This window comes from Aphelocoma coerulescens, chromosome 7 (assembly GCF_041296385.1).
Source record: "Aphelocoma coerulescens isolate FSJ_1873_10779 chromosome 7, UR_Acoe_1.0, whole genome shotgun sequence".
Taxonomy (NCBI): domain Eukaryota; kingdom Metazoa; phylum Chordata; class Aves; order Passeriformes; family Corvidae; genus Aphelocoma; species Aphelocoma coerulescens.
Window position 1 is genome coordinate 14876901 of NC_091021.1, and position 25974 is coordinate 14902874.

The following is a 25974-nucleotide window of genomic DNA, read 5'->3' on the forward strand; positions in this document are numbered from 1 at the left end:
TGATGCCATTGGCTTATACTGATTTTTGGATTAGGTCTACTTTTACTTATGCTGAATTTGTAGCAACAAATTATGTAGCAACATAAACCTTATGGTTTTTTTTTTCCCTATGATTTTTAGTGCATTACAAAAGATCTTTCTAAGCTGCTGTCTTCATCCAAGTGGCAGAAACCTTGTACACAAAATGAAATGAAAAGCTGCTTTGGGAAATAGATAGAGATTATGAGAAACATGCTTTGAAATTTTTTAGCAAAAATACTCTTTTTAATCCCCCAGATATTTGCTATTAAAAACATGTAGAGAATAGAGAAAATCAGAAATTCTGGACTAAAGGCATTCCACAGAACAAAATCTTTGTTTTTTATAAAAGGCCATTTTATTTGAAACTTAGAGCAGTGCCAAGCATAATTTTGTTGGTACAGCCTTTGGTGTCCCAGCCTGGTGCTAAGTTACTGTATAGGGCATAGAATGAAAGCTGGCCTTCATTTCTTCTCTTCTGCATAATTTTGTGTCAGAACCACAGCTCTTTTATCACATGCTGTAATCTATTAGTTTTTCCTGAGCTTGATATAGACTATGTAATACCAAGTATTTCCCATTCATAAAGATTCGGGTTAGAATAAAAAACTTTCACCTACACTGGGTGATACAAAAAAGTGTCAGAAAAGGTTTTAAAAGGATGTTTATACTACCTCCCTGTCCTGATCTGTGTCTTACCAGATGTACAAACAAGCAGTAACTTACAAAAACGGTGAGGTTATCCCTGAGGGCCTTTCTTAAGTTCTCCCTTTATGATGGGAGGGGAGGACTGCTGTGTTCCCTGGGCACTGCCCCTGCCTTTCCTTATGTCAGCAAACGCTGCCAAGCAAACCCTTAAAAGGTGGGTGCTATCCTCATTTAAACTCCTTCCAACTCTAAATCCACCATTTTTAAAGGAGATCAATTGTTTCATGTCTGACATGGTTGGGCTTTGATGTCTGAAAAAGTAATTTGGAAGATGACTTTCTGGGGTTCATTTGCATTCAGCGACGATTATAACCTGCTTTATAAAACAGTTCTGACCAAGCAAATCAGGCTTGTTTTTGCCACTCAGTCTCAATTATCATCTTCCTAACTTTCATGATTTCCTCAGGAAATCTAAAACTGTGTGCGTTTTATCTTCTTTTTATTCTCCTTCTTTTAAGAAACTCCACCCCCACCACAAAAAATGAAAATCCAAATAACCAAAGAAAACACCTCAACTAAAGCGTGGCCAACAAACCCACAGAAAACCAGGAAAAAACAAATACCACTCACATTATTACTGCTTTTGGTAAGGTAATATGGAATAAAAAATGTATCAAGACAGAACCTCCAAATTATTTAGGAATGTGTTGTAATGTGGGAAGAATTGCTTTTATCTGGTAGTAATTGTATAGGGCAATGCTGAAAGATTACATTGATTCTGCTAAGAAAGAACAAGAAAGAACTGTGTTTGCCTTCTCTGTACTCAGTTAAACTGTGTTCAATGACTTTGTGAACACAGGGCATATTCATAGCCCACAAAGGGATTGGATGTGTCTATTTTTGTATCTTTCAGATGTTTTCTGCTAAAGCACCATATTGTAGTATACAGTCAGCTGTGGTATTCTTACGCACAGAAATTTAATTTGAAGGTATTTATTGGTTAATGATGTAAAACTAAGGAAACATATGTAAGTAGATTTTTCATTGGTGAGCATTTTCTTTTCTCAGTGATCAGCTTGAAGGCCATGGATGTGTTGAAGAATCTGATGCTCACAGTGAGTTAGCAAAGTTCGGGGGTTTTTTGGCATGGTCTCCAAGCTTCTAGTCTAAGGAGTAGGAAAGAATTTCCAAAAAAGTTCCTGGAAATGGATTTTATCTTTAAAGTTTTATTTTGGGGTGTAGTTACTTGTTTAGCACTTATTCCTATGAAGGAAGGAGTTGAGGAATTGAGAAGGGAATGGAGAAAGAGAACGATTTTAGTATTATGGGCTTGGCACTTTTATGGCGTGTTTTCAAATGTTGTAATTAAAAAAAAAAGAAAATAATAGAGCATGTGGATGTTTCATTACAAATGAAAAGTATTTACCCTTTCGGATACTTATAAGTAGATATCATAGGAACTATACAAATGCACGCTAATGAGGATTAATGAGCTGTTATATAAGTTAGTATTTAATTAATTTGGCTAAATATCAGTCTGTAAGAAGAAAATGCAATTTTTTTCATGCAAGTAATGATTTTTGCATATGCAAATATATGTGATTGGAGCTGTGTCAATCCCCAGCAAATTCCAGTGTGGTCTTTTGTGAGATTATAGAAGCCTCTGCCAAGTGTACTTTCAGATAATTTTTCTGAGTGAATTTGGAACCTAAGATTTCCCAAGAACACTGCAACTCATGCAATTTCCTGCCAATTTTGCAAAGTCAGTAACAGGGATGAACTAAGTGCACTTTGATATCTATCATCGAAAGCAGTAGAATACTTTTTATATAATAATACTTATTTTGGAGACAGTTTTTTGGGTAAGAAGCTATAATATTGGTGTGATCAAAGTGATGAATCCTCCTTTTACAGTTGTCACAAATGTAAAATGTTCCTAAATGTCATGGAGGTAGGCCTTGGCAGAGAATTTCCTCAGCTTGGGTTTTCTTTCTCTATTTCTCTGCCTTGCTTACCATGTCATACATCTCTCTTCAGTAGTAAGTACATTTTCACCTCACCAATATATCAGAAGTCATCAAATTGTGACACAAAGCAAGTGTCTATCTAAAAAAAAGGAAAAAAAGCCTTCAAAAGAACTTTGAAGTCTATGCTGATACTTACTTGAAAGGGCAGAAACCATGCTAATAGTAAGCAACATCCAATCAAATGTTGTCCCAAGCCAATTTAACATATATTTTGTCTATCCTTAAAACTGGTTACAGAAACCATATTTGGTTAAGTAACTTTTTTATTGTCATCAGTAGATAAGTTCAGTCAGATGGGTCTGAATCTGCAGAAGGCATTACTTTTACTAAAGCTTCATTGAAATTAAATTTGGAGTTTGAATCAATGCCCAGGAATGATGTCAGCTATAGCAGATTAAATTTGCTAATGTCTCTTCATTTTAATTGTGTTTTTAAAACAAAGCAGATAATTCTTCCAGGCTTTTATCTTTTGTGTTTTTAGCCTATGGGCTGAGTATTTCGGGTTATCAAATATTAAATTTTAAATCTATTTTGCAGTACCTCTGCATGCAGAAACATTGATTTAGTAGACACGTTTCAACAATAATTTGTAAGTAGTAAAATGTTCAATATTTTACCAGTCTTTTGCATACTGTCATAGTTGTTGTTTTATATTTTGGAGGAATGAGTAAAGGGAAAGGCAGAGAAATTATTGGTGATGTGCTGTATTATCTGTTACTTATCCTGAAAAATCAAATACATGAAATACTTCTTGAATTCCTTTAATATTAAAACCAGTATATAGCATGTAGGACATTAGTTAAATAGTTCAATTTTCTGTCTCTGATAATACTGTGTATTAGATATACCTGGCCAGGATTTTGTATTATAGTAACAAGATAGTTTTGCTTTTCTTCTATCTGGTGATATTCTTATGGTCTGACCACAGCCTGAGAGTTGTTAGCCTTTTTATTTGTATCTTATGTCACATTAATAATGGTTGTAATTATCTTTATACTTAATCTGCTAAAAATCTTAATAACATAATTAAATCAATTGCATCCTGCAGCAATGAATTCTGCAGGTAAATTGTACTGTCTGTATCCTGCTGCTGGAAACAATGTGAAGTGTTCAAATTTCAAGTACTTTAAAGGAACGTTCGAGTAATTGGAAATGAAAAGTCCTAATTTACTGGAGTAAGTGGCAATACTTTGCTCTGTGTTAGAATCCTAGAGCCCCAGTTTTACCTGGAAGGGAACTCTCGAGGTCTTGTAGTCAAACATGATGAAGGTACTTGGGGATGTGTCCAGCTGAGCCTTGAACATTCTTAAGATGGCAATTCCACAGTCCTTCTGTGCAACTTCCTCCAGTACTTAACTACTCACAGTGAAAATTCTTTTCAAAATATTGGATTTTCTAGTGGTAATTCTTCCCCCAAATGCTGGAATTTCACGTTTCTACTTGCCTATTGCCTCTTGTCTTATAAATGTGCACTTTTGAGAAGTATCTGCCTCCATCTCCTCTCTATCCTTTGACTAGGTGATTGTAGCTGTATCTGGGGAGCAATAAGGACTCCCCTGAGCCTTGTCTACTATGGGCTCCCTAGTTCCCTTACTATTTCATAGATGATAGAAAGCAGCCTTGCAAGGACCTTGTCTGGCTCCTTCAGCACCTCTGGATGCCTCCAGTCTCATGAATTTGCTTATGTCCAAATAAGTTAAGTGATTCCTTCCCTTTATCTCTCTACAGCAAGTACTGCTTCACTCCCACAGTGTGTGCTAGGAGGCTTAGGGATGTGGAAACCCTCAGGACAAGCCATTCCATGGAAAAATAAGATGCTCTTTTCCATCATTTTTAAATTCCTTCCAATGAAGATACTTGGGAATCTTTACCATCCCTTCTTTTCCTCTTTTCCAGATCATATCTTCACCTATGTGTGCACTTTTCTTTCACCAGTTCTAGTAACCATCCCAATACTGTGAGAATTTCTTGGCTGAGACCACACATAAGGCAGGGGGAATAGGTTTGCCATTCTTGCAGAAAACCAGGTTGGCTAGGTTGCACCTATGCAGCTTTAGTCTCTTGTTTCTGTGGGATGTGAGGATTCACTGGTGTATAATGCTGAAATAAGGAGGTACAAAGGTAGCCTTTATTCTACTGTTGCATCCTTCTCTCTCCAGGCTTTCCATTATGCAAAGGTCTTTATGTGATCTGACCTATTATTTTGTAAAAAAATTTAGACATAATGGCACTTTCAGATGTGAAAAATATCAAGCAGTATGTTGCTGATTCTAGAAAAATGTTTGTAAGGTTTCCTAATGTAATTAATCTCTTTGATCTCAGGAGCGGTACATGAATATTGTTTCACTCTCTTAGAAAAGCAGAAACAATGTTGGTCTGACATCTGAGGACAAGTAAAAGAAGAAATCTTTGTCTTGTTCTGTTCTTATACTTGCACTGCTACATTTCTGTCTTGTGTACTTGTTATAGCACTTGGATAACCCATATTTCTTCTTGTTTATATATTTTCCTTCTGTTTGCCTCATGATTTAATATAACTTCCCACACTAACACAAGTTAGTTATGAAATTCAGAACATCAGGTACAAAGTTCTCAGATAACTTCCAGCTGCTTTTTTATACAAGGTGAGTACATATTAAAACTGTCTTAGAAATTATGTTATCCACTACTGCTTAATTTCTCTGGTTTTCTTTATCAAGGCTTCCAAGAGACAGGGAAAGCTATATTAAAAAAAATGTTCCTCTGTACATAAAAATTGTGTAAACCTCTGCTAATTTTAGCAACTCTCTTGAGTAATCAGTCCCAAAAGCTCTTTTTTCTTCAGAACTCAGTCACATGGTCAAGTTTTAACAGGTTTGGAAAGATGACATAGCACAGCAAAGTTCATGGTGAGGAAATTTTACTCTGATGACACCATTTGCACAACACTTGAGCAAAATTTTAGCACTGGACCATCAGCACAGGGGATGTTTTTTCCCCTACCTTATTTTGTTCTCTGCTGCAGCTCACATTTTGACCCCAGAAGTGGTCTTGTTTTTCCTGAGAGTGAGTTGGCAGTGTAACCTTCTTGCCTCTGACTGCATGCTCTTCTCTAAGTGGAAAGCACTTTATTTGTCAGACAAAGGGGAGAAGAAATAATGCTTTACCCAACTGGGAGGTGCTGGAAAGCATTGTTGCTCAGGGTCCTGTGTCACCAAACAAAGGTGTGTCACACACATGTCTTTTGAAATGTCATGAGCACTCGTAAACTGCTTGCACCTGTCCCAGTGACAGACTCACTCCTGAACGACGTAATTTCAAAGTACCAGTGCTGTTGACAGAAAAGGAACACTTTGTAATTTGAGACGTTTAGGCTTCTTCCTAAGACTCTCCTAAGTCAGTATTTTTTTTCGTGAAACTGCATTGTTTAGCTTCGGTTACATTCACTAGTACACTTCTGTCTTCACAGAATACAATTCAAACTTTTTGAATGTATCTAATGTATTTGCAGAATAAATTTCTAATAAATCTCTCTATGAAATGCAGTTTCACTGAAAACTTAGTTGTATAACTATTGAAAAGCATAATCTCTAAAATTCAATGAATAATGCATTGATGATTCAGACAGATTTTAAACTCTATAATGGCTGATCAGAGTTCAGGAATAGACCTATCTTCTAATACTGCAATAATAAGCAGATTTCAGTTTAAGACAGGCCACAGGGACCCATCAACGTTTTCCAAATTTGAGGACCAGATACAACGTGTAATTCAGGTACTGGGAAGGTTTTTGGTATGCAAAATTAAAAAAAAAATCCTCATGCTGCCAGTTTTCCCTGTCAGTTTAATACTCCACTCAACTTTCAAGGCATTTAAAAGCCAAAGCCTGGAAAACATCTTGCTGAAATTAAGGTTAAAATGCAGAATATTGTAAGAAAGGACCTTTTCAGCTGCCCTTAGATTTCACATTCTGTAGCAATTCCCTGAAGTGTAGAGGTTTGAACAGACTAATTCTGAATTAGCTATTATTGTGCATATTCTTACACGTACAGAACTGCACCAAAAGCACAGGTGATACTTGGGGTTATGATGCAGTTTTGTCTCAGGGAGGGTGTGTTTGCCATTCTCTCCTGAAAGCTCAGATCTGCAATTCAGGTTTGGAAGGAATCCTATGTAGGGTGGGATGATTTGATTCCACCTCTTTGGGACAGCTACTAGTGGAAAGCTTCTGTACAGTAAAAATAGCTACAGTCAGGGTAGATTCCCAAGTTTATCTCTTTGGTTTGAGATGAAGAGACTTTTTTTTCCTGCTGGCATCTGCTCTGTTATAATACTTTATAAATATCAAGAAACATTTTCTTGTTGCTGTGGTCCTTGTGTAAGTAATGTTTAGCAAAAGGGAATGATTTTCTTGTTTTCTTTGTGGAGTAGCTCAAAATGATTGCTCAAAAAACCCCTTTTAGACAATAATTAGCTGAAATCACTTTACTCCATGTTGTCCATATCTACACATCTTTCCATCATGGAATAGTTATTTTCTATACAGCTGACGTAGTTCAGTGTGATAAACTGGTAAATGCTTTGTCAAATCTAGATTTCCTGTTTCCTTTTTGTTTTGTATTTTGTAGTCTTTCTTTCTCTAGTTATATGTAAATACCAATAACTTGGCTGTTACAGGTTTTCACAGTTAACCACAGCTTCTGTGTTCAAATGACTTTTCACCTTACCACTACCTCTTCTGTACATGATTATCAAAAGTATGATATCTCCTAAAGATTGAATTGAATACATCTGAAATGTGATAAAACAGGCAATGGGCTCTGATAAAAGTCAACTAGTCTGGAACATCTGTATTTATTCTGCAACAGTTTGTTCTTCACTATGGGGGCAGTCTTGCCTTTTTGACATCATTAATTATCAATCTCATGTTGTTATGAAGTGCATAATCATCCTTGTGATTCACTGTGGCAATTTCAATCCCTCTTATTTCAATGCTGTTGCCTGTTGTAGAAAGGTTTCCTCTCTTTGCAAAAATTAGCATATTAGTTTTGTAGCCAAATTGTTTCCTAAGGAGTTCCTAAAAGCTACTGGTTGTTTCATGAATGTTACTCCTCAATTTCATTTGATGCTTTTCATTACCAGTTTACCAATTTTTTCTAAATAAAGAAGTTAAAAGTCACCAAACCTTCAAAATCTGCAATCTCTATTGCCTTTGGCTGTGCTGATTGCCCTGTGACACTGTATGAGCTATGTGCAATTGCTGTTTTCAGAAAATTTAGTCCAATTGTCATGGTTCTCTATAGTAATTTTTTTCCTGAAGTACTACAATTAAATACTAAAAAGTTATAAAAGAGTCACTTTTAAAGGGAAATAATACTGAAGAAAATCTCAAAAGTATTTTGTACCTCCCATTCTTTGCTCATTCTAGGTCTGTTTTGTTCCCTGTGTGAAACAGTTATCTTTTAGCTTAAATTACCAATGAATTTCTTCTGACCAATTTATACATACCTGAAGAAAGATGTAGATGCCAACTAAGCATCTGTCTTACGAGGCAGATCAAGATGTTCTTTTAATCACCCTGCCTTGAACCACTCTCTTGCTTCATTTCATTCACTAATGTGCAAGACACTTTCTACTGAAGATTTTTCGAACTTTGGTTCTAAAGCCTCTTTCCAGGTCCATCTGCTCAAGAAACACTGTCTTTATCCTCCTCTGTTTTTCTACTTATGATGCAGTAGCAAGTTTTCCTGTGCAGTTCTTTTTGTTCAGATTATCTATAACACATCTCTTGTGTATTACATATCTTGACAATTATTCATTTTTTGCTCTCTCTCCATCTCCTAGAATTTTTCAGATTGTGTGGTTCACTGAACTAAGTGAATGATTCTATCATTCTAAATTGAGTGTTATATCATATTCAAAATAAACTTAAAAATAGATGTGCTTAGCAGGGCATCTGGAAGTCTGATTCTGTGGACTGCAGTGAAGTCCAACACGAGTGCAGATTTAAGACATCTGCCTTAGTCAACCAAACTTTACTTGGCACTGAATTGGTCTGTGAACACTCACACACAGTCGTGACAGACCTTTGGTGCTGGTGACTTCTAGTAAAGGGCAGTATTGAGCAATCAAATGTGATAAGGTCTTTGCAAACCTACCTATGTGTCATAGGTAGGTTTGCAAATACATATCTGTTTGTGCCCTGAGGTTTTCATCTACTTTGCTTACAAGCTTTCGTGGGTATCTGTTTTCATTTTTAATTGCCTGAAAGCTTTGATAAATCTGACACCATGTTCATTACCAATACGATAGGCCATGCACACAGCAAACAAAAAGAGGAATCTTTTTTCCCTTGCTAAACTTAAAGTTGGTACTTGAAGGACACATAAATGAATATACATACTTTAGTGATTATATAAACAAGCCTCAAATACAGTAAATCAGATGAAGCAAAAAATACTAAAGTAAAAAAAAAGGGAAAATGTTCCTTGTTTGGTCTCCTTATGTAGGTCATCTAAGCACTGTTAATATATCAATCCCAGCTCTTTTGCCTACTTAATTGAGTCAATGCCAATGCACTGTGTAGACCATATGCATAACTTTTTAGAGTTGCTATTCCTCAATTATGTAACTGTACTAATTTTGTTAAGATATTCTGTGGAGAATCTGAAAATCCAAGATTACTGTAACATCAATATTTTGCCATTGCTGAATTGCTGGAGACCTATGTATTTAAATAAAGTCCATGAACTTTAATAAGACCAAATATTTCTTCTTCCTGTGCTGTGCTTCCTATTGATTAATAATTCAGATATTTGGACATTGCAAGCAAGCTGGAAACTCTGCTTGTGCAAAAGAGGATTGCACATCACAAATCTGAATAAAATAGACAATGGGGAGAGCAAAAGGAGGCATGGAGGACACTGTCTAAACCATTCCTTTTCTGCAAGGGCAGAATTTGAGTGATATGATCTCTGCTATCTTAGGCTCTGTTCACAAAGCATCATGTAGCAGTCGAGTCCACTGGCAGACAGTTCTTCAGTGGTTTAACTCACTTACAATGCTGTTGAACTCTGTCTTACCCAGCAAATATATGCAATGCTTTGCCTGCTTAAAATTAAATGTGCATCAGTGCTTGGTAGATCAGGGCCAGGACATACAGCATGCAAATCTCTAATACATGCTGTCACTAATTACAATAAATTTATCTTATCTTTTTGAGGATTTGTTTTGTTTTGGTTTTTTTTCCTTATGTTTTCAGATTTCTTAATTGGTTCATGGCTCTCCTGCAGTTCCACCGCAGGGAAGTTTGTATTGTCACGTTTGGAGGGATGGGTATTAGTTTGACAAGTCACCCTGCAGGTCTCTTGATACTTCCTTATTTTCCATGTGTCATGAATTAGGTGTTTTGAAGATTAATTCAAACAAAACAGCATATTTAGTTTCCCTTCAGGAGCAGAGGAATTTAAATGTCTTTAAAATAGAGCTCTCATTCTCCTCATCAAGCCTGCATGATCCCTTTCCTGTTCTTATAGCTAATTAACTGGTCTAGCTGCAGGATTTAGCCCAATTTCAGGGTAAGTTGTTTTATTGCAACTGTGTGATTTTAGCATAACTGTAAAGGTCTGTCAGTATTCAATATTGAAAAGGCAGCCTGTTTTCTTTACTGCTACATGTATTTCAAAATTATTTCTTTGCATTGATATTACTACTGGAGTGACTTACTTCTAGATAAAAGAAAAGAAGCTTAGTGTAAATTTTCATTAAGTGTAGATTCTTAGCTGAGGATTAAGTGGCACTGGGAGAGTTTTATTATCGCCATAATTAAGGGTGAAGAAGTTAATTTTTCCTGTTTTAATGTATTTCCATATTGGCTAATAGAAGTGTCTGTTGACTTTAGCATGGAAATTTTAAGATAAAATCTAAAAAAAATAGAAAAAACTGTGGGCAAAGGGCAAAAAGATTTTTTTTTAGGACAAAGATGGGACTGTAACAACAACATGCTGGCAGTGTAGCACAAATGATGGGTTAGGTAGGGCAAGAACAGACAACTGGTTCAAGACCAGGAAGTGGAAAGATGAAAACTTTGAAGGATAATTTATCATTTCAGGTGCTAGCTCTCTTGATTGGCCTTGCTTTCCAAAGTAGCTGCTCATAGTTTAGTATTCTGGATCTTCTTTTGACCTGCTTGTACTGCAGGGACAGAGGTCTGTGTCTCTGAGCAGGTCAGGTTGTCTGCAATTCCTCCTCTGATCCCCTCATTGCTCCGTACAGGCTGTAATGTGGGGCTGCTCTGTGTTCCAGTGGCACACTCCTGTCCTTTGGCCCTGGATCACCTCTTGCAGCAAGAGCTGTGTAAGCACTGCCTTAGCTCTGTCATTCTCAGCCTTGTGCCTCCCTCCACTGAGCTGGAGGAAGGATGTAGGCTTGGCTGCTTCATTCTCTGAGCATTATTCACAGAAGCTAAAGGGAGGAAAGGTCCCTCCTTTCCCAGTGTTTCCATAAATGCTTTTTGCTCGTGTTTTTAAGATAACTTAAAAGTTGCTCTTTTGTTTTAGATGTTTTGTTTCTGTCTCCTTAGGGAACTACAGGACATGCTCTGGCAGATTTCTTGATTTTCAAATGCCTCATCTATCTGGGGGTTTTTTTGTTTCCTGCTCTTTCTTTCGTTTTGAGAGATACAATTTTGTCATTCAGAGTCTTCTCTGGTGGTTTGCTGTATGGATTCTCAGGATAAACCTTTGGAACAAAGGCTGCTCTGTTTGTCTTTTGCTTAAGCCATGCTGGGTGCTTTTGCTGTAGGAATTTCCATTGTTGCAGTGGCAGGGTCCTTTAGGGAGCAGAGTTTTTACAGTTTTCCTTTGTGGAGTTCTGGTGACGTTAGCAGGTGTATGTCTGTTTACAGGGATACTGTTTGGGCAGTTTGCACCTTCCTTCCTTCCTGAAGGATATTGCCTTCTCATTATACTTTTCTCCAGTAAATCAAAGCAATATATCTTCAATTACTGAGTTCCTTCTGAGGGACAGAGAACAGCTTGCAAACACCACTTTTTTCATTGTAGAATTGGACAGCAAGAGCTGGAAATATTTTATGAGAAAAAAAAAGGCCCTTAAAATTCCCCTCTGTCCCTGGAGGTTTCTGTGGTTTCTATAAATACTTAATTTCTTTGCTTTGCTTCAGATATTTGGCAGTTAAAAGGCAGGGAAGAGCCCAGATTAATGTGAGATGTTCTTATTAATTATTCCATGGAAGGATATTTATACTCCTTCTTACAAACTTTGGTTGGACTCCATGCAAAACAGGAGTGGAAAGTTTGGAAGCTTTTAGGTGGTTCAAAAGTACTACTGCTGCCTTTGACCAAATAAATGCCTTACAGTTTTTGAAAACACAGTTTGTATTTCTTCATTGTTGTCTTATGATGCTGTTTGAAAATTTTAAGTGACTTCACTCATCCAGTTTTTCAGAAATTGTTAGTGAATTTTATGGTACTGACTCTTATATATCTGAGCCAAGAAGAAGTCAGTGAAACTCTGTGAATTAATAGCAGTTTAAAATCGTGCATGTCTTAAATCCTTGGAAGCAAATGAAATGTACTGTTTAATTATCCACCTGAAATCAGTGTGCAAAAGATGCAACTCAAACGGGTTTATAGCTCTCATAGGGTGTAATTTGTCTCTATAATGTGCATAAAAGGTGCTGTAGAGAAAGAAAATTGATTAGGAAATTCTGAAGTGTTAGGATTACTTCAAAGCTGTGAGCCCCTTCTTTATTTTTCTGTAAGAGCTTGAGTACTTAGTAGTATTATCCATTTCTGCCAATTGCATCAGATGGGAGCTCTCACCATTTCACTTCACTGTAAAATTGAACACAGATAAAGCTGTTTACTTAAAGCCATACTGAAATATGCCTCCCTTACCCTTAGGTTCCTTCCAGTCACCATCTGAGGACGCTCATCCTCACTTTTCCAATGTGGACCCAAAGCTCCTTTCCCCAACTGGCAGTGGCACCAGTAGCTGACAAAACTGACACATGTACTCCCTCCTGCCACGCTGCTCTTGCCTGGCTTCTTGCACAGCTCTTAATCTTATTGAAACAAACATGATCACTGAGGCAAGTCTGGGGTATATTTGATGTTTTGCTGCTGCTTCAGAAATGAAGATTTTTACTCAGCAAACAAGACAGTTGCTATTTTCAGAGTGGAGAAGCGCTCTGCAAACCCAAGTCTGTGACTGAGCAAGCAGTAAGGAAATCCTCTCCTTTGCCCTCTCCAAGCCCTGACTTTGGCGGTACAGATAGGTTCTCAGGTTTGCACTTGGAAGGCAGAGCAGGCAATCTGCTGCATGGCTCATATACTGATTAGTCCTCAACCCTTTTGCTGTTTTGTATGCACTTAATTGTTTTTTGCTGGCAGACACACACAGTTCAGCATCAGATTTTGACACACACATGCTGCTGTCCCGGAGGATCCACGGAGCGGGCTGTCTTGCAGCTGCTGCATTTTCCACCACTTAAAATTGACAGTTACCTACTGTGTGGAGTTGCTAGGAGAAGGTGAACAGTCATCATTACAGCATATTCCTTCAATAACAACCTGTAGCACTCACTGATTTCTCCTCTGCAGGGATTTAGACATGTCTTTGCTACTGACTTAGCATTTGTACAGTCATATTTTTATTGAGAGGCTGGTAGATATTTATTCAATAAGAAACAATTCAGGATCAACTAAAGAGAGAAAAGCTCTGGCATTTGAACATACACTCTTTGTAGGGTGATGTGGCTGATACTGGCATCTACCATCTGCTTTCCTATTGCAGACTGTTTCTCCAACCTGCAAAGCAGAAACCAGCCTTTCTTTCCTTCTGGATTGTTAAAGCCATTCACATTTATTCTGCATGGCAATGAATTATAGTCCATTTTAAGGAATCTTTTGTGCTTCTGTGTGTATTCCTACAGCAGAAAAAGTGCATGAGAAAGGAGCTTGAGCAGTCAGTAGTATAAGTAGCTGGCTCTCCCGTATGGATTAGACTCGTGAGGTCAGAGGAGCTGTGTGTACTTGCTCTGTGCTTGGGGGGGAAGAGTGGATTTGTCTGTCAAAGTGAATAGCAATTCAGGCAGGATCGTCCCTCAGCTGTTGTAATTCTGATGTGTTTTGATATGACAGCAGCTACTGTCTAACATGCGTGGATCTTCTGAAATGTGTAGCGGACTAAGGACTGCTTTTACTTGCTGCTGAGCCTGACTGTAACTGTATCGCTGTAGGACAATAACGATGGGGGCTCGAGCGACAGAAACAACTCGGGAACTGGAAAGCGCCTCTGTACAGTACCAAATAGGAGGACATGCAGAGAAAATGTGGCAACGACTCAAAGGAATGTGAGTAGCTTGTCTCCTTGGCTTTTTTTCTGTTCCTTGGGAAAGATAATTTTCTTCTGTTTGTTAAAATGTCTAATTAGCAAACGGGAGAGTTATCTTTAAGCTGTGAATAGTATTTGCTCTCACAATACAGTACATCGGTCTCGTTTACGAGGGTACTTAGATTAATGTCAGACTCTCTGTTAGGTTCATTCATCTCATTTAAAAGATGTATAATGAGTGAGAGTTATTATCCAAATTGAAATGCAGGTAAGTCCTTCCAAGTTAGCACTTCCATATCTCTGATATGATTTTGTAAATGTTATCTTCAGAATCAGCATTTCTGGAGCTGTTTCATCACTGCTGTCAGTATGTATGGGTAAGTATATTATTGCAATTCTATAGGAAGTACTAATACTTTGCCTTTAAGACTGAAGGTAAAGAAGTCTATATTAAAAGGTGCTTAGCTATTAGGAAGTTGCTACGTCTGTTTTTTGTCAATTATTTTGGTGTTCAATAATGCTAGAAACTGGCTGAAGGAGTATTTGAGGGGACCACTATGTACATGCTGTGTCTAATTCACTCCTCTCAAATACAATTTTCATGTAGACTTTTGGTGCAAATGATCAGTAAATAAACATCTGCAACCTGTCAGAGAGAAACTCCAGTGTGTTCTAAACCCTTCAAACTTCAACATCTTCTTTTAAGTAACTGCCAGGTTTTTGCTCTGAAAGCCGATGTCAGAATGTTACAAATAAATACATGTTACACTTGTTGAAGCAAGGAAATCGCAGTAGTATTTTTGCTGGAAAGATTTGTAATCCTGGGTTTCTAAAGGTATTCCACAGATGCTATATAGTGCCTCAGCTGTTGAAGATAAACAGGTTATTTAAAGTGTGGAGGATTAGATGCATCGGCTATGGCACTGCCTGTTTCCTCTGTGCCTTGGGTAGAAACTCAAACTGGCTTTGGGGAAGGGACTTTCCACAATCTGCTTCTTTTAAGAGAAATTGCTTTGCTTGATTGGAAAGTCACTTTTCAGGTGTGGCCAGGGATTTATCTTAACTTCTCTGTGGTATATTTTTGGATATTTGCTCTGCATCCTATCATCACTCTGTTTAAGATAATTCACTTTGGGAAAAATGTTCCCGTAAAAACTCCGGAGTGTATGCAGCAGAGGAAATATTTTGATTATTTGATGATGTCACACATTTTACCTCTGAGTTTCTGCTACCAGAGACCTCCACCAGTTTGTGCAGATTTCCATTTGTGTAGGGTCTTAGCTGCTGTTTTTGTTTGTTCAGTAAGTTCTCTGTTACCACTAGGCTCTTGGGTTGAAACATTTCCTTTCAACTGCCTCTGGAATGGTACCATTAAACAAACTAACATAAATAACTAAGCATTGGTGACACTCAGTACAAGAGCTCCAGGAAACAGGGTTTATGGTTCTTCAGGAGTAGCTAAAATGATATTTGGAGTTTGTGGTGTATCAATATCAAGTGGAGCTTAAGTGTTTGGAAACCATGCACTTTTCACAGGTTGGTGTCAACCTCATGACTGTTATGACAAGATGATGCTAAAATACTTGTATTTATAAAATCCAGGTTATATTATTAGACATGTGCTCAGCTGACTGTTTTTCAGACTTACCAATGGTTTCATTTAAATTATTCACTAGTTAATTGGAAATCACTGACTAGTCAATATTATGAATATTGTATGGGGAAATTTCAAAGAGTTGAAAGTTTCAGAGTAGATGTCAGGCTCACTTTATAGTATAAGCATCAATCATTAAGAAAAAGGATTCATTTTGTTGATGAAGAGATATCAAAGTAGAAGCATGTTTGTATGGGGTAGGGGAGAGGGACAGATAAGTGGGATGCCAGATAATCTGATTTGGGAAGAATTCTTTTATAAACTGTCAGTCAGGGGAATTGTTTCATCTTAGGGGTGGGAACTGTTAATGAAACTATGTATGATGCCAAATTATGGAGTTTTTAAAGTAGTGTGCAGTGGTGTATTTACACTGAAGTCAAGACTTCATGGTTTGAATTATGAATTATCTGTTCTTGCTGATAGAGTCCACAGACCTACCTAATTTTCATGTGATTTCAACACCGTTTTACTGTATTTTGCCAGTTGGGAGTGCTGATTATCTTCTGGCAAGCGGGTCATTATTTCTGAAAGAACATCAGATTTTATTTAAATAGCTATCTGGATAGTATTCAAAAGCTGTACAATAGACCCTTAAAATTAGCTTCAATTTTCTGTTAGCAGTTCAGATTTTTTTCATAATAGAATTTTAATTATGAATTTGGCAGCAGAATTCCATTTAACCTCATATGTCTTGGGGTATTTTTGTTGTTGGCTCGTTGTTTCTATCATTCATTTCTGTGAAATAGAGACTATTCTAGAAGATAGGTGAGTTGTATGTGCTTAAAGCTAAATGAAAATCCTTATTTGAATGCCCAATAAGAAAAGCTGTTTACCATGGAAGCTTGAATGAAAAGGCCTTTTTACAGGTTTTCTATTCTATAGGCTTTCATAGATCTTGCTAACCTAGTGTTGCAATAAAGGCTGGGATGTTTTGAATAAAATTAAAATGATTTATAACTTTTATTTGGTTCATGGTGCTTTACAACCAAGCCCTTCTGTATGGCTAGTAAAAATCCCACTGTTTTCCTTACACTGGAATTGCAGCAGTGCTGCAACCAAGGACATTATCTGGCAGAGAAGATATTAATTTGAATTACATAACTTGATCCTTAACATTGGTGCTGATTTTATTGATGCCTGAATGCATAAAACACAAGCTCAGTGAAACAAAGCCTGTGAAAATTAGTCGTGTAAATTTCTGTCTTGACTGTATCTTCTGGTTTTTGAATTAAGGTCTTTTCAGTATGCAGGCTGCAAGCTTCTGATTTGTAGTTTGTGGAGAAAGCAAAAACAATAACAAGGGACAGCTAAATAACTCATATAATGGTGTGGCTTTTATAGTTCCCTGTTATGCAGAAGAATAAAAACAAAAGCCACTGCAGGAATTCCAGCTGCCTGACTGAAGGGGAATGTTGTATACCTTCCACTTCAAAAATCATCTTGTCACAGCCCAGCCAAGGGGCTCCTTCTCAGGCTGCTTAATGCCACTGATTACACCTTTTCTTCCTCAACCTTTCATTCTCTATTGGATGGAATCTTTAGACAGTGAATAAGTCTCCAGCTTAAATGTATTATGGTGTCAATAAATCCAGATGATTTGTTGCCCAGGAGAGTTTGTCTTCAGGTGCTGATAGAGCATTGTCGGGAGCTCAGAAAGACAAGCAGTGTTTTAAAAGCATTTTGATTTGGAATGCAGAGAACCAGGTTTAAAGCAGAGGTCTTTATGCTTACCAGCCTTGCAGTGCTTGGTATTCTCCTTAATCTGCATGTAGACATGACTTAACTCCGTGTTGTTCCTTACTGTGTGAAATTCTGTGCTGTCTATGGTCTATTCTGTCTGTTTGCCACTTCACTCAATGTCAATGCAGAACAGTCAGACATCTCCCCCTCACCATCTTATTTTATTTTGCAAGTAGGCATCTTAGACATCTTCTTTGCAAGTAGCTTCTACTATACTCATCACTGCTGGACATAGTATTAGGGTAGGTTTTCTTTCTTTGAATTTCCTTCGAGTTCATCAGTGAGTAAATAACTTGATTTTCATAGATACACGTATTTGCTAGAATTGTCTCTTAATTGGCCAGAAAAATCTCTGAGTGGAAAAAGTTAAAGTCTAAGGTTCCAAGAATTTGGGGACTTGAAATTCACATGTGGTTATTATAGACTACTTTATGAAATTGTTACTGCTTTAAAATGAGAATGGGTTATTGCTATCACTGGTTAAACTAATTTGTGCTAACTTGCATGGCAAAAGGGATTGGAAAAACAGTCATAAGCCTCTTTCCTTACCTTCTTCGCTTTCTTTTCCCCCCCATTCAACATAAGAGACCCCAGTTTCTGTGGGAAGGAGGGCCTAAAGTGTTTTAGGCACTAAAAGGGACTGACATGTAGACCTAGTTTGTTGATCTTGCAATGCTGCAGTGATAAATTGCATGCATACACATTTTGTAGAGACAAAAAGGGGCCTTAGTCACTGATATGGGGAAATTTGGCTTGATGTCAAAGAAAGTAGAAAAAAGGCTTCCTGTGCACCTGCTGAATTATCAGAAGATAGAATTCTTTTAACGGCATTGAATAGAATCCATATTAGCAGCCAAGTTAGGTCTAAACTCAACCAGAATGGGTAATTTTATTTAGGGAAAAGTCACTTGTTCTCTGGGCGCATGGATACTGGTGGAAGAGTGATAGAACAGTTTCCAAAACCAGATATGACAAAGAGGTCTTTCCTTTCTTTTACTGAGTTGCTTGCTTACGTTTTATACTGTATTTCCTGTTTGCTTATTGCCCTTATTTCTATGCTCTATTTGCCTCATTTTGGTAGTTCAGTAAAGCTTAACTGAAGAGATTACCAAAACATAACATATTGTGATGTAAAGATTTATAAATTTTGTGAGTACTGAACAAACAAAAAGAGGAGAAGAGGTAGAATTACACGTGGACACCTATGGTAAAAAGTAGCAAGACAGATTGTCACTTAGTGCTAACTACATCAGGAACAAACAGGTATAGAGTTCAAGTAGTTTTTACTTGTAATGTTGCCTATTTTTACTTTCTTGTAATGTGAAAGCTTTCCTATAAAGTCATAAGCTCTTAAAAGTAATCAAAATGACAGGTATTTCTAAGGGGACTTTAAGTAAAATTGAAGTTGCTTTCAGAAATGCTCTGACCAGAAAATGGAAGGTATATGATGATGTACCTGTTGATTGATATGCATCTCATTAATGCTATAATTACAGTAAGAATAGTTTCATTATAAATTGTGAACAGCTTCTTTTGCTTTTGAAACCAAAGTCTGTCACCTGAGTAGTCAGGTAAACAATTATAATTATAACTTTGTAGCTTACAAATATGTATCTAATTAAATGTGTAATATGATAAATTTCAGATTTTCAATAAGTCTAGATTTTTAGCTATTTAGCACTAGCAATTTAGAGAACTCTTTTATCCAGTCATATTATTTTACTGTTAGAAAGATATTTCCATTATTATCATATAGATAATAGGCATAGAATTAATTTTAAGGTTTATACTAGTTTTTTTCTGCAATTTCTGGCATGTACCTATGCTGTTGATGGATTTAGAATAAATGCTAGTCCTCAAATTTACTGTGGATAGGTGAATTGCTGTGCTAATAGAAAGCTGTGCTAGAAATGATTGCAAATTGAAGGAGTGGTGCACAAACCATAATTTGTCTGTGATACCAGTAAGAACAGTAGCCACATGTTTACATGTGTCACAGTCCCCAAATAATACAATAGAATACTGAGATTCCCTATTAGAGCTTTAAAACAATACATTCATACACCTCTCACATATGTGTCCAATTAAAATTAAATATTATATCTAAAGACAATGGAAATGAGATTAAAGATAACATTTTTTGAAGCTGACTACTAAACTGCAATTAAATGAAGTCTTAAGTTTCTATAGTCTGTATTTTTGTTTAGCTTAGATGTCTGACTCTAGTTATGCTACATGCAACATTCTAAGTTTTCCTAAAAGGTACTTTTTATAGCTATTTACCTTATAAATGTTCTATTCAGTTCTCTGCTTAGAAAGAGGTTTTATATAATTGACTACACAAATAATTACTTTCCTCTCATTTTGAACTCCTGCCAGCTCCTTGTGCAGGGGTCCTTGACTGCCGTGCACGCTGAGCAATTGTTACAAATGTTTCTTCAAAACCTTCATTCTCCATTTAGCTGTTGCACATTGAAGCCTGCCGCAGTTTCTCAGAGCTGTGGGTCAAAGCCTCAGAGTTCATATGGCCCTCCCACATGTTACTCTCAGGTTCTGCTCCACCTCCACAACAGAGTGAAGTCAAAATATCTGGATAGGAGAGAAAAGGCCTTTTGTCTTGCTAATTATATGGAGCTAGAAAAATGCAAATGCCTAAATACTGAAATTACATAGTTACTAGTGGAAGTTATAATAAAAATAGGCATTCACTTCATACATCTGAAAGAGAAACATAACCTCAGGTTTATCAAAATTTTGCCTGACAGAATTTTTCCTGTAAGATGTCAAAATAATCGTTTAGGAGTGAGCCCATTTAGTACTGTACCATTTTGTTTGTGTTTGCCATCTGATCTGGCCTACTCCTGGTATCATCTCTGGAGGAGGGCTACAACAAAACGGTTGCAATTATTTCTGCTGCTGTTTACTGGAGACTATGCGATGGCTTAGACTGCAAAAAAGGTGTAAGATCCACTATGGCAGCAAGTCCTCCAGCACTACTGTATTGTATCTAACATGAAAGGTTTATTTTTGTCAAAAACCCCCTCCAGACATTCAAAGCCTTCCAAAAGGAAGGAAAGCTAACCAACCAGCTAAGGACCAAATGGACCGAGCTTGGCTCGCAAACTGCACAGTGACAGAGTTCTTACTCTGGCAACAGCAGGTATTTGGATTTTTGTTTTTCCTTTACTGCCTTCCCATACAATTTCATGACATACTTGAGGTCACCAATGCAATTTGTGGAACTTTTGAAACAAGACCTCATAAAGAGGATCTACAGAGGTAGTCAGAACTTAATACAAAGTAAATCCTTTCATTTTACTTAGGGAGATGGGGAAAACTGAGCAGTTGTGACTAAAAGGAGAGAAAATTGCACTCTGCTGTGGTTGAGGGAAGCTAAACAGAAATTGAGTGCATCACTTATGAAGTTACAGCTGACAATGAAGTGACTCAGTTTTCACAGTCCATAAAGCTTTGCAATTAGTCAGGCAGTGCTGCAGACTGAAGAAGCCAGCATTCTCCCCGACCTCTCTTTTCTTTTACAAAACTGCTTAGACTTGTAAAGAACTGCTACATTCAGTTTCTGTTAAAGGCTGCAGCTGCTCACAGCATAGGCACATTTCCTGAATACATATATGCAAGGAATAGTGATTTTAAAGGAGTGTGTGACTTGCTCCTAAAAGCTTGTGTGATTCTGACTGTTGGCCAGCATATGTAATTTCATTTGTGAAGTCAAATACTGTTAACATGATATTGTATTTATTCCTGTGGATTCTGCTAGAAACATGACTTCCAAAGTGGTTTTCTGTGAGTGGAGTGAGTTTTTCAGATGCATTATCCCTAAAAGGTGACCTTTTTCTGCAGGTACTGTGGATTAAGTTGTCTCCCACTATACATTCTTGCTTCCCAGTTCTCATTGCTGCCTCCATGCTTTTATTTTACCTGTTCTAGTGTGAGTGGTTTTGACACCACCCAGGGATTTCTTCTTTCTTCTGTGGTAAAAATAGTAATAACTTTTTTTTTTCTAACCCCTTACTATAAACTTAAACTTTACCAGTTCCTAGGTTGGATGCCCTCTGTGTTTTCATCCTAGTTGCATCCTTACAATGGAGAAAGTTGTCTGAGGGCTCAAATACCTGAAGTTAAAGGACGTGGTCCTACTTGAGCAGCTCGCTAAGAAAACAATTATGGTCTTGAATCTGTCACGTTTTACGTCCTTGATTCTGTGGTACTGTAAATCCAGTACTAGGGTGCTTAGTATTGTATCAAAACATGACAGAAAATGTTGATCCAATATGAACGTCTTCTGCGGGTTCAATTTTGTTCTGGTATTTTTGAAAGGCTAACTTTAAACTAGCAGGTTTTATGAGGATCCAGGATGGCCCACATCACTCCAGAGTTATGATGCACAGATAACATCTGTGCTTTTGTAGCCTACAAATAGCTGGCCTGAAAGAAGGCCAGTATAAACATCCGTGTTGGGTACTCGGGCTAATTCAGGACAATTGTAATCATTTATTTGCACCTCAGCTGAATCAGTGAAGTGCTGCCAGGTAATCCATAACTAGCAGTTCCAGAACTGTATTCTAAGCCCCCCTGAGCCTATTGTTTGCCTTGGCTCTATAAAGCTCGTCGCCACCACTGGCGATATTGCGTGAATCTGCAAATCAAAAAAAACCAGCTGAAAAGTGCTTTATTAAAATTTTTATTCTTCCTGAAGTGAATGCCCTGAGAATGAGTACTCATTAGCTGCAATTGTACTGTTTACGGTCTCTACATGAAGCTGGACTGTAATGAGATTTAGAATGGCTTATTTTGAATGAGTATGAGAAGTATGTTCATTTGAGTCAGTGTTGTGAAATGAAAAAAGTATTCCTAAGTTGCTTGTCTCTGACAATTTAGGCAAATACATCTGATTTTAGATGTTCCAGAAAAGCCAGTATACCTTGAGGTATCATCTACTGGAGAACATTAAAATAACATGTATATTGAAGTTTTGCTTTTCCCAGAATTAGTAATGTTAAAAAAAAAAGAAGTGCTTTTTCTTGTCTTCTTTACTGATCTCATATTTGTAATCACTGTCATTTAGCATTTTTGCATGATTTTGTTGCTTGTATTTAATAAGTTTTCCAGAGTAAGAGACTGTTGAATTCCAGCCATTTAACCTTCCAAGCATAATGCAGATATTATTTGAAGCAGTGTTATTTAACAGGAAGCGATCTCAAGGAAGATGTTTGTCTGTACAAGTGCTTATGCTCCATTATCTATTGTTTGACATTGGCTACAGTTTGTTTGACCCAACCATTCTCCAGACTTTTGGCGCCCCAGGAAAACAAGTAGCCTCCATAAATATTATGGAGATGTTTAATTGTTGTGAATTTCTCTGATAAATAGTGTTTGGAGGCAGTTATATTTGAATGGTTCACTGTTAGTGTAATTTATGCCAGAAAGAGAGTAAAGAACAAACTGCTGGGTAGAATTTACTTCTTTTTTCTGTTCTTCTACAATACAGAACTGTTCTGCCTGGGAAATTTGAAATTAAGTAAGTTTTTTTTCCTTCTGTGCTGTCTGCAGAATTTATTGAAGAATTAACATCTAACACCATGCTTACCTGCAGTTATATGTTTTGTATTTTTATTTATTGTGTTTTGAATAGTTTATTTATTTATTTTGTTTTGAATAGTTTGTTTATTTTTTTGGTTTTGTTTTTATTTTGCAATACCTTGGATACCATTTAGTTGAATTCTTTAGCTTTCTTTTGCCATTTTACTAAAGGCTTGATAAAGTTTTGAGTTTTTTTCTTCTAAATTGAAGATTTTTTTTTATATCACTGTATTTCCTAACCTCAAATACATTCGCTTAAGATAACTCAGATACCTGTTTGGCAGAAATGCCAAATATACCAGGCTCAGCTCGAGCTGCAAATTGTTGTCCCTTTTGATGGTTCCTTTTTATCTTCAGTGTGTGATTTTCTGATGCACAGGCAACTGCACTGCAAAAAGCATTACATCTTTGGCATTAATTCCCATTAGGGTGGGTTGGAATGCAGAACTCTTGCTCAGAAGGGTATATAAAAAACGTTGAAAAAGGTCACCAAGATCAAAAACTCAGAAGAATGAGCGTTCTGAACTGCCTTTTAAAAAATTTGAATAAGTATCTCTTTCTGAGTTTTCTACTTCCAAACCCTTAAACTGAAGTGGCAGCTACCTGATTATTTGAAAGATGCTTGTCCTAGTCTCTCTGCTGCCAAAGATGACCTGGGAACACAGCTCTGAGCAACCCAGAGGAGTAGTTACATATAGTCAGGAAATCTCTGAGATAGGTATAGTTTTATCAGCAAAGTAAGATGTCCATGAAATATGAAACTTTCCATTGAAGAAGTTCAATTAGAAAATTGGATATTTCTCTTTCACAGAAAACTGCTGAAGTATCAGAGAATGTTTTATGTTTCAATAGCTACCAAGATGCCCTCAGGAGCCATAATCCAGTTCAAGTTTACGGACCAGATTTATGGGATAATCCTGTAACAGCCAATGGCAATAAGACGGAGAAAACCTTTTCCCTGCCATATTCTGCTGTGACAAGGAATCCCTATTTTAGTATTGTATCTTCCTTGAATAGGCATGATAACTCTTCATTCTAAATAATTGGAACAAATATGAGACTTCAAATTACTTTACCTGTATTTGAAATTTGTCTCCATCTCTTAATTTAATGCATGTATTTTGTGCCTCTAACACATTATATATATATGGCACATTATTATATTCTGCTGGAAAGTGTTGAGTCCTTCCTTAATATTTCTGTCCTGAAGACTTCTCAAAACTGCCTATCTATCTTGAATCATGGAGTGAAATAGTACACTTACCTCTGGAAGGAAAACTGCAATCATTGAATGATAGACAGTATTAGAGTGGTGAGTGTATACGTAAAAGGAGTGAAAAAAAAAATACTCTTCAAAATAAGTTTATCTCTACTGGATCTGATTGGTGTAAATTTTGTTCTTAACCTAAAATGTGGTAAATAGAAAATTTGGCTTATCTTGACCTTTTGATTTCGAAGTTCCTTTCTAAGCAGATTGATTTAATACTGTTTGTTTCTCTAAAATATTAAAAAATAATTGTCAAAGACACATCAAAATGAAGAATGGTAATACCATTCACATGTAAATAGTTCAGTGATCATTGTGAGAAAGCTCTGCCTCCAAGAGATAAATATTTAATTCTATTTTTAGTTGTTTTCTTGGGTAGTTCAGTTAGCCATTTTCTACCTTGTGTGAGCTACACATTGAAAAGGGGTTCCCTCTCCACTTGGTTGCTAGAAAATCTCTGCTGTTCCAGAAAAGTTTAAATATGTAACATTTAGAAGTAACTAGGCATGAAAGTGTTAAAATATTTTGTTTCAATAAACTTATATGGGTAATTGTATTCCTGGCTTTGTAATTAAAAAAAGCTTGATGCATACTTAGTGACTTTTTGGAAAGAAATAAAAAATTGGTAATATATTTCTGTGAAAGAGAAATTGCATTTCCAAGAATGCCAAATGGACAACTCATGAACACTGAGGGCCTAGGCCTTATGATCCTTAATTCTAGTTTAATATATCAAACATTTCCCTTTTTCTTTACCACTGATGTATTGAATGTGGTTCATATGCTGTATGAAAGTGAACACTAGCGAGAAGAAAAATGGTTTGCCTTCATAGCAGATAGGGACAAAATGGTTTGCATGTGATTGTACAACAACTGCAAGTCTGTTTTTAGGCTGGATATGAGGTAAACACAGGATATGAGCATCCCAAAAGATTATGAGGGATTTGTGAGAGTTTATAGCTCAATCCAAACTTTGACTTGCTTGTATCACTCTTAGAGCCCAAACCAAAGCATGTGTTTAAGCATGTAGAGCTTTTTAGAAGACTAAATTACGATCAATTTAATACAATTTTGTCAGTATGTCTACTGATATAATATAAAAAGAAAAAATAAGTATGATATTAGAATTCTTAGAGAAAAATCTTACTTTGATTTAATTCTTTAACAGGAACAAACATGCCCTAAGATTTTAATATTATCTATTCCTGAAAAAAATAGTTGGCTCAGGTGGACATAAACTATATGGAGCCAGCTCTGTCATCTATTTTTCTGTCTTGATTTTCAATCAGCTTTGACCAGATAAATTCTGAATACAGGAGACAGTCAACCTTGTCTCAGTATGAGGTCATATTTAGCCTTCTAGTATTGCGCTCATCTTCTTCTCTGAAAGACAGAGCTGCATCTGAAATGTCATGTTTGTAATATAAAAATATCCTTATGTTCACGTAGAAAATCACAGCAAAATGTAGAGTTGAGAATGAGTTAATGAAAATATATAATTTCCTATGAGTTTTACCTAAGACTTTTAATTTTAAAAGTTCAGAATATTTTCATCATCAGGTCAAAGCTAAAATCATCTTGTTGGGTTAAGAGAGGACTCAGAAGTTGCAGGACTCTTGACTCATGTTACTATTTGGGGAAACATGGTTATTAGCAGAATTTGATTTTTAAATACTTTTCAACTT

At 36.7% G+C, this 25974-nt stretch overlaps 1 protein-coding gene across 2 annotated transcripts in view; it reads left to right on the forward strand.

Moving 5' to 3' along the window:
• The window catches only part of PDE1A (phosphodiesterase 1A), a 210568-nt gene that overhangs the window by 44216 nt on the left and 140378 nt on the right, over positions 1-25974 (forward strand). For both annotated transcript variants that reach the window (XM_069022309.1, XM_069022308.1), the window contains exon 2: positions 13933-14046. In XM_069022309.1, coding sequence (XP_068878410.1) covers positions 13943-14046 — 104 coding nt within the window. In that variant the 5' untranslated portion in view covers positions 13933-13942. The remainder of the gene's footprint in view (positions 1-13932; positions 14047-25974) is intronic.